The sequence below is a fragment of the Miscanthus floridulus genome, unplaced genomic scaffold, assembly GCF_019320115.1.
Source record: "Miscanthus floridulus cultivar M001 unplaced genomic scaffold, ASM1932011v1 os_2367_2_3, whole genome shotgun sequence".
NCBI lineage: Eukaryota > Viridiplantae > Streptophyta > Magnoliopsida > Poales > Poaceae > Miscanthus > Miscanthus floridulus.
Window position 1 is genome coordinate 3,506 of NW_027098269.1, and position 9,661 is coordinate 13,166.

The window sequence follows — 9,661 nt, forward strand, 5'->3', positions numbered from 1 at the left end:
AAACAACTATATATACTCACCGGAGTCCCTACAGGAGGAGGAGGAGCCACAACTGGAGCGAGCAGCGACTGGGGCACGACCACACCTGGCACGGCCTGAAGGCTCGCCATGAAGCTGAACATGTCCTGTAGCCTCTGCGCCTCTGCGCCTCGGCCGCCCTCTGGGCTTGTACAACCTCCATCTCCAGCCGATGGGCCTCCGTCTGGGCCACCTGCTGGGCCTCCAACCTCTGCAAGTCGACCTGCAACATTCCATCCACAATGTTTAAACAATGCAAAGGCAAGGTAGATGTGTAAAAGCAATGAACGACGATAAAAACAGTACTAACCTGGAGTTCCGCCATCTGCTGCTGTGAGCTCTGCTGCCGAGAGCGTATGGGGAGGGAGGAGCTCGTGCTCCTTGCTCAAATCTCGGCGAGGTTTGGAACAGAGGCGGAGTCGACTGTGTTGTCCGCCATCCAGTACCGGCCGTGCTGCTTCCCTCCTCCCATCCTCATCAGGAGGTCTGTGTCCAGGGGCTGGGTGGCCGGATCGAAGTCCTCCCCATGGCGCTCACGGGCCGCCGAGGTGTACTCGCTAAGCTTGCTGTGGACGCTCGCGTTGGTGTACGCCTCGGGCCCGTCCGCCGGGTTGTGGGTGACTTCCGGGGCCATCGCCTTGCCCTTGTGTGCTAGGTCGTACGCCATGAACTCGTTGCATTCCTAGCCTTCGTGCGCCTGGGACTGCGAGGAAAACACAAAGATGATTACAAGTAATGAGAATTGAGCGTTAGAATAAATAAATAAAGATGAAAACACAAAGAAGATTACCCATGTCTGGGCGTACGCGCTGAGGCTCCGGTTGCCTTGGTGGTGTGGCGTCCCACCCATCTGCAGGCGGCAGTCCCGACAGATGTTGTGCTTCTCCGCCCACTCCTCCGAGAGCCACCTGTCCATAATGGCCTCCCAGCAGAGGCGGTGCCTGGCGCACCAATCAGGACATTGCTGCATGCCATCAAGTTATTGATATGTCAGAAGATGAAATGAAGCCTACCTATTCTCAATGGAAGGAGTCAGTATTAATATTTCATACTTACCGAGAGGTACTGCTCCTTGGTGAGCGTCCTGGTCCTGGCATTGGCCTTCCTCACCACCTGACCAAGGACGTCGGCGCTGTAGTCGATGATGCACTGGAGCCGCATCTCATGGTACAGGTCCGAGAGTCGAGACCTACAGACCTTGTCCTGCACTCGCGCCGCCCGGTCCTCAAACCCTTCATCGCACCTGAAGAAGTCCTGCATACAGACATCATGTATCGTTTCATTATTTCAAGAACGACCAATGAATGCGTAGTATTGACCAATTTAGTGCGATGAAGACTCACCCAGAACTCGGCCTTGATCCACGCCGCAACGGTGCCGAACTCGCTGTCCTCGGTGGCGTAGAAGTGGTCCCACATCCAGGGCGGTGATGTTACCGAGGCGTAGGTGACCATGCCAGGGTAGTGCTGCCAAATCAGAAGGTCCAGGGCGCCATTGATGTGCCGGCCCGTTCCGGACACAACTTCCCAGTTGTTGTAAGAGTCATTAAGAAGAATTATTAGTCTCCAGTTCGATTTTCAACATGTCATATGAAATAGTAGTGAAATAATACTTACTTGTCGCCGCTGGGTCGAATCACCGGGCGCTGGTGAAGTGGGATCGGCCGCGCCGGGAGCTGCGAGGGCCCACGCAAGTAGACTCCCGACGAGGTAGAGCCACAGGCAGTGCAAGTGGAACCCCCTGCTGTCGCTATCGCCGCCTCCCCGTGGTCCGACAAGTCAGAGGAAGTGCCAAACCCTCCTATGTGTAGGCCCACCGCCTGGTCGTCCTCGTCCACCGACGGGGTGGCAGCCGGCTGCACCCTCGTCCTCGGACGGCCGCGGGGGCGGCCGCTCCTCGTCCTCCTCGTCGGCGGCTCCGGCAAGGGGTCCTCCTCAGCGTGGGGTGGTGAGCGCTCCCTCATGTAGAGGGAGTTGACCCCCGACGGGCCTGCCTTCCGCCCGGCATTTTGTCGAGTGCCTACAATTTCAAAGAGTAAACCAATTAGCACAGTTAAATTACAAGTACTTATAAAGAGATGAAAAATGAACGACAGGGAGGTGATGCCGAAAGTCTGTCTCGGACCGGAGCAAACCATGGAAACTAACCTCATCTACGCATCCGCGGGCTGTCCAAAATACGTGGACAATCCGAAAGAGATACGGTCACATATATGCAAAGATCTGCATACCTCCGACCATATCTCTTTCGAACGAGAGATGCCTAACTGGGCTACATGACCATATAAAACATGCATGCAAAGGAGGAGTGGGTTATACCTAGGGTGGCGGTGGAGTCAGGCTAGCGGGGCAGTGGCGTGTCGGTGCAGTGGCGAGGCGATGCGGTGCAGGCAGACCAGCAGCGCCGACGAAGACGATCGGGGTCGCCGAGTCCCTCCCACGGGTCCTTCTCCTACATAAAAAGGCAATAGGTTAGAATCCATTGAAAATTTCGGCAGCACCTCCCCTTCATGGGGAGGTTTCCAAAACCTGCAAGAAACGTAGGCGCGATGGCCAACAACCACATATATACCAAACATAGGCACGAAGGCCAACAAACATATATATACCAAGACGAGCCATGTACTTTAGTTCTCTTTTCATGCAGATGAAAGTATCAAAGTAGTACAACAACAAGTACTACTACCACTACAACTACTACTAACACTAACACTACTACTACTAACACTACTACTATCACTACTTACTACTAACAATACTACTAACACTACTAACTACTACTACTTACTAACTACTACTAACACTACTAAGTACTACTACTAACTACTACAGGTGTAGGGCATACCTTCGCGACGAGAATGGCAACAACGAGGGTCGCGCGGGGACGACTGCAGCGGCGTGAGGGTCGACGGGCCTAGGCCGGCACCTTCCTTCTCCTCTCCTTCTCCTTCTCCTCCTCTCTTCTCCCCTCCTCCTCTCTTCTCCCCTGCCTCCTCCTCCTCTCTTCTGCAGTGGCTGCCGGCAGGGGCAGTGGCCGTCGACGGGGGAGGTGGCCGCCGAGGGGGGCGCACAGGCGGGGGAGGTGGCCACCAAGGGGCCCAGCGTGGGTAGTGGAGGCCGGGCGGGGGCGGTAGCCGCGGCGCGCCTCCTCCTCCTCTCTTCTGCAGTGGCCATAATAGGGGTCGGTGGCCGCTGGCGGGGGAGGTGGCCACCGAGGGGGGCGCGCAGGCGGGGGAGGTGGCCGCCGAGGGGGCCGGCGCGGGCGGTGGAGGCCGGGCGGGGGCGGTGGCCGCCGGCGGGGCGCGCCACGGTGGCGCTGGGGCCCGTGCGGGGAGGCGGCCTGGGGGCGCTGGCTGGCGAGGGGCCACCGTACGGGGAGGCACGGTGGCCAGCGATGTGCGGAGGCGCGGGCCGGCGATGTGCGGCGGCGGCGACTGAGGGAGAGAGAGGTGAGAGGGAGAGAGAAATGAGAGAAAGAGAGAGAGAGGGCGCCGGCCGGGCGCGGGTGAAGGGATAAGGCGGCTTTGCCGAGTGCCAGATCGGCAGCACTCGGCAAAGTCAATTTTCTTCGCCGAGTGTCGTGATCTGGCACTCGGCGAAGTTTTTAAAAAAATTCAGCAGCTCTTTGCCGAGTGCCAACCCTAGGCACTCGGCAAAATAATTTTTTATTTGGTTTTTTGCCACCAATTTTTTTTGAAGCTTTAGTACACTACCACAAACAATATGTTTAAATTTGGGTCATTTTCATTGCCTTTTGACACATTTCTATAGTTTATTTTGTTTTGTTGAATTTTTCTGGAAAATGTAAGTTTGAACTGCAGGTGCATCGAATAATGGATTACATTCGTTCAAAAAATGTTATCCTTGTTTCTTAGTATAAATTTAGGCTAAATCCAGGAACTGTCTCGAAATTTCGATCAACGTGCTCACGGGGCAACGCCGCCAACTTGCGTGGGAGTGGTTTTTTAATTGTAAAAAATGCGAATGAATTCCGAAAATCATGAAACTTGTCGAGTTGTCGCCATATCGTATGCGTATGCCGTGGAAAAAAATTGAAAAAGTTTCGAGCACATTGTCACGTACAATGCTCACAAACCAGGACATTTCCACGTGTGATATCGTATGCATATGCCGTGGAAAAAATTTGAAAAAGTTTCGAGCACGATGTCGCCATAGATTAGTGGATGAGCTTAGTGGTTTGGTGGCCCCCCTAGGAAGATGTGGCTTTACGAAATCGTAGAGAAATCTGCTAGTGGGTTCCTCCTATTTAGGTATATATAGTAGATAATACAAGTCACGAGTTCAGCAAAAAGAAAAATGTTGCAGCAGGTTCTAATAGCAGCTCTGAGTACACTGAAAATTTGATACAGCATATATTTATTCGAATAGAAAATAGCTCGGGTGAACATAAGAGCCGAAGCCGTCTGGCCCACAGTCAAGCGAAGTTGTGTCTTGTGGCGATGGGCTCTGTTGTAGTCTTACAAGCATTGAAGCCAACTACATTTGAGCTGCACCACGGTTCATGCAGAAACTTGGATCAGAAACATCAATAACTCGACTTAATCTTCGTGCACATATTATGCTTACAACCATAAATTATCCGATGACCAAAGTGCTTATTTCCTAGTGAAGAATCATAAAAGGATAGATGTGCCATAGACTCTCAAGTGACAGATTATAAACAAGTGACTTATGTACAAATCAGACGAAGGAACCAACCATCGATGCAGCACAGTACATGTTACATCAAGATAGGACATAGGAGACTGGAAAACAGAGTATCGACTGGTGGCCAGAAACAGAGTTGGTGCAGCCAGTGACTGAAAAAACCTACGTCCGATATATAATGGATTCAATGGAAAATCAGTATGTGCTAAAACAGGTTCGGTAATTCATACATCAGCATAGATGTTCGCATAATGGAAATGCGACGGTGCTGTACCAGAAATGTCTCTTAGACCATTCCATGTAGTCAGGACTCAGGAATCACAAAGTTAAGGCATGTTTGGTTCCAAATAAGTCACCTACTTATAAGTTAAAAAATAAAATAAGTAACTGATTTTGCCAAATACCACCAACTAATAAGTCACCCCTGCTTACAAGAAATAAGCTGATTCACCTCTACTTAAAACTTATAAGCCACCCTTTTCACGTGGACCCCACACCTTTCACCTAACAGGCATGAGCTTATAAGTCATCTACAACCAAACAGACATGACTTATAAATCACTTTTTTTCAGTCATCTAACTTAATAAGTCACCTGAGAGCCTTATTTGTTTGACGGACAGTGGGTTAACACATTTTTCAAAATCTGTGCAGTCGAATGGCTGACACGCACGAGCAGCAACAGTGACACCATCAGCTAGGATAGAACAGAACAAGTTGGGGAGAGTACTTACACTGTACGCATGCAGATCCAAATTCGTATCTCTTTAATACACATTATTGTCTCCTCCTGAAAATTCGGATAAAGCTAATAATTAATTGAGTAGAGACAAGCAAGTGCTGTATATATATATGCCAAAATGGAGACGCAACTGTAACAAGATAGAAACAAATAATGAGATAATAATTTGATCGGAACTATACAAAATTCTCATCGTACCTGATTAATATGATCTAAGCATACGAAACGTGGGATGGTTGGGATGGACGTTGCATGCGTCTCTCAGTGGAGCCAACGCAGCATCGCTCTCCGCAACAGGCATGTCTCCACGGATGATCCAACCTCTGAGTTCCCGAAGGGAAGGCAGGTACTCCAAGCCAATATTCCCACAGTAGTCACGGTAGTTATCTTTTAGGGCCCGCAAATTGACATTAAAACAAAGCACTTCAAGATTTGGCATCACGCCAGAGGGTACAACTTTTCTGGAGTCACTGCTGTTTCTAGAGGCAATGGCCGTAGCATCTTCTCCATTCCATATATGCAATGAAACGCTAGCGTCCTCCTCATCGGGCTGCTCAAACTGGACCATTTGATTGAACTCAAAGTACCTCAACTTCTGGAAGAAGCTGCGATCACTGGAGTTAATATTGCTTGCTGTTACCGTGGACCATGTTGTCAGGTTGAGATAACAGAGCACCGGTAACCTAGCAAGGAGTTTCAGATCCTGCTCATCCATAGTAATCACAAACAGCTCCAAGTGGGCCAGGATGGGAAGAGCTGATGGATTAATGCATGACGGCAATTTGGACAATCTAATTTCATGCCATCCCAAATAATGGAGAGGTCGTGGGAGCACCAAGCCTACTGCTTCCCACATGGCTGTATCCGCTAACCAAGGTGAACTATGCACATGTATATACTGGAGCTTTTGCATATTGCTTAGAGACTCCACAAAATCTCTCTGCATGCTCTCGTCCGTCCCTTGAGTGCCGAACACGAGCACCCTCAGTTCTCGCAGGCTGGCAAGCTCCTTGAAAAATCTCTTGGGCTTATCACTGCAACCAATAACTATTCTTAGCTCCTCCAGGGAAACCAGCTTCCGAATGCCATCCGGTACCCCGTATTGAGCACATAGCCGGACCAGATCTTTTAGTTGCACAATGCTAGCTGGCAACGTTCCACCCACATCGAGTGTTTGCAGTAACTTTAGATTCCCTAGTTGTATGGGGAGCTCAAGGAAACGACCGTAGAATTTTATCCTAAGGTACCTCAAGTGAAGTAAATCACCAAGATGCTCAAGGTGACAACCTTCCTTAAAGTTACAACCCACTATATCCAGCACGCGCAAAAGTTTAAATCTCAAAAACTGGCCCCGGCTATCAATACAACACATGAATGCAGTATATGACCTCACTTTTGGCATCCCAATAACCACTGCTTCAGAATTATTGTGTTCGGCTATTCTATTTTGGTGGGTTAATCGACGGACATTGCTTGGTGCAGGTGTTCCTTCCACATTGCCTCCTAATATAGCAATAAAGTTTTCTTCAGATGAAAGCTTACGCATCAGATCAAGAACCATATCATGAACACGACAGCCTGATACTGTTCCATCCAAGTCGTTCTCCACCACCTGGATCAAGCTTCTATTAATGAGATCGTTGAAGTATCTTTCTCCAAGCTCAAATAATCTTGTACCTTGTTTCCCATCGATAAATCCTTTAGCTACCCACTTCCATATCAAAGAATCCTTTCTGATCACATAGTCTTCTGGATATGTACTTAGATATAGTAAGCATGTCCTCAAATGTGGAGGCAGATCGTAGTAGCTAAATGAAAGTATTGTCATAGTCTCTTCAGCTTCCATATTGCCTTTGGATCCAAAACCAATAGAGTTCAACACCTCAGACCATTCATACTTTTGTTTACCGGCCAACAAACTAGCCGTTGTCACGATTGCTAATGGTATACCACCACATTTCTTTACAATTTTATTGATGACATCTTCTGGTTCCTTATCATGGTACTTCCCCTCTGCACCAAATATCCTTGTATAGAGTAACTTCATGGAGTCATCATCAGAAAGTGGTTTTAGCTTGTAAACGTCACCAGCTTCATTGGCAACATCAAACTTACGAGTAGTTGTGATTACTTTACTTACACAATTATTCTCAACAAGTGACAGTTTGATTGCTTCCCAAGTGGGCACATCCCATACATCATCAATAACAATAAAATACCTATCCACATGAAAGTGCAAGAACCATTGGTTAGTAATGTTTGGAGCTTCTGCAGAAGCAAGATATTTACTAAGATTAAAAAAATCGGTATGACACATCAAACACATGATCACGCTAGCAAAAAGAAACTATGTGTTGATGTTTCAGAATCTTAATTTCGGGCTAACAATCGGCACTGTAGGAAATCATAGAAGAGGCAATTCAAAAAATTAACCCTACAACTTTTGGAATACTTATGGAAACTAAACACCAATTCAAAGGGGTTATTTGAAAAATCTACATATTTAAGGCCACATTATTATAAAGAACATACGTACCCGAGGGCATGTTGCAACACAAGCTGACCGCCTAACCCTAAAACTGTGTTTTCCCCCTCAAGTTTATAGTTTCAGAAAGAAAATATTCTGAAAATCTAAGGACAATTAATAAATACATTATAGTGTATTGCCCTTTTATACAGGGAGCGAAGTACATCTTTCGGCATTAGAAAAGACGAGCTAAAAGCAGTAACGTTAGAGACCACTGAATAAATGGATTTCATCTTATATGTGTGGAGTGGAGAAAATGAATCTCAAGAAGCAATCTGGCATAGATGATATGGAGATAATATATTTTACTATAAGCTACTGCATAGTGAAAACTAGTAGTATCGACTAACTTTGAGCAAGAACATCTTAAAAGGCACTCCGTAATTACAATTTACAATTGGGTTGCTGATGTGTACCTCTTGTTCTCCAGGAATTCTTGGACTTCACGAATTAGGAGTGCCACACCTCTTCTAGTGTTATGAATGTTGTCATACTTTATCTTGTCAAGCTCAAAGAGGATGTCCTTGAAAACTTTTACCAAGTCATGATCCCGTCCAACTGAAACGAAAGCTGCACAGTCATAATGCGATTTTAGGTTGTCATACGCCGCTTTGGCAAGAGTGGTTTTGCCCAGTCCCCCAACTCCTACAATAGAAACCTTCTTGGTGATCTTCTTGTCAGGAGCAACATCATCTGGTTGGGATGGATTATTCAGCATGGATATGAGCTCGTCCCTTGACTTGTCGACACCAATAAGTCGTGTCACTTCTTTGCACATAGCTTTCATGCAAGGATCAAGAGTTGACGATGTTGCGAGCGGATTGCACACGTTGTCGTCAAGTTTGTACTTCAGACGCCTTTTAGCTAGCTCCTCAAGATTCTTCTTGATGTCTTCGATGGCACCAGCAATACCACGGCGAGCCTTGGCCTTGCTGAACACCTTGCCCATCTTCTTCATAGCGCGTTTGAGCCTGCTCGGGTCAGTAGGCTCACCACCTTCGACGCGCACGAGGAAGGTGTCGAGGACATCCTCCATATCATAGGATGCCTCCCTGACCTCACGTGCCCACACCTTGACTTGCCCGTTGAGCCGATCCCATGGCACCTCCGCGACCTCGCCGAGGAAGGCATAGATGCTCTCCAGCTCGCTGTGGAGCCACTGCACCTGCTTCCTCACGCCCTTCTGGAGCTTGTACTCGTCATGGAGCAGCTGAAGAAGTTTGGGGGCGAGGCTTCCCAGCGCCCCCGTCACCACACTCATGCTTCTTGATCTCTTGGTTGGTTCAGATCTTTGCGTAGCGATTTCGTAGTGCTACTGTGGTGGTGGCAAAGCTCTAGATGGGGGCATGCTTGCTGGTGGCTGGGCGTAGAGAGCTCACACCCTCGCCAATCCACTCTGAGAGGCTGATACTGCAGGTGTCTTTAGAGACGGCACTGATGAGTGATGAGCACAACATGTGCTGCTCCGCCGTCATTGGGGGCCGACGACTTGACTTGCTGGCCTGCGCGGACTTGACTTGTCATGTTCGCCAGGACGTTGGGCAGCTGAAACATTGATGAGGAGAGATTAAGTGGCCTGCGGTGAGGACGGCCTGGACGTGTCGAAGAACGCCTGCCCGTCCTCCTTCTCTAGGAACGCCAGGTGCTCGGGACGCCGGATCAGCTTCGGGGTGAAGATCATCACGCCCGACCGCGACCGGTACCGCCCG

The 9,661-nt window shown here is 48.7% G+C and overlaps 1 protein-coding gene across 2 annotated transcripts; it reads right to left on the reverse strand.

Annotated features, from left to right (window-relative positions):
- Positions 1-4,318: 4,318 nt before the first annotated feature.
- On the reverse strand, positions 4,319-9,458 carry LOC136534909 (disease resistance protein RGA5-like). Of its 2 annotated transcripts, XR_010778842.1 has the most exons (4): positions 8,369-9,458; positions 5,624-7,644; positions 5,418-5,473; positions 4,319-4,525 (listed from the first exon to the last, which is right to left on the reverse strand). XR_010778842.1 is itself a non-coding variant. In XM_066527265.1 (3 exons), exons 1-2 carry the CDS (start codon positions 9,211-9,213, stop codon positions 5,628-5,630), a joined length of 2,862 nt encoding a protein of 953 aa, XP_066383362.1. In that variant the 5' UTR covers positions 9,214-9,458; the 3' UTR covers positions 4,692-5,473; positions 5,624-5,627. The 2 variants fall into 2 exon arrangements, 1 of the variants encoding a protein (XP_066383362.1); XM_066527265.1 differs by lacking the exon at positions 4,319-4,525 and having other exon boundaries at positions 4,692-5,473.
- Positions 9,459-9,661: the final 203 nt, after the last annotated feature.

Bases quoted from the DNA above. Each gene is read 5' to 3' on its own strand.
- LOC136534909 (XM_066527265.1), bottom strand. From the start codon at position 9,213: ATGAGTGTGGTGACGGGGGCGCTGGGAAGCCTCGCCCCCAAACTTCTT. The intron at 7,645-8,368 runs GTACACATCAGC...TCATGTGGATAG, and splicing joins GAATTCCTGGAGAACAAGAG to GTATTTTATTGTTATTGATG.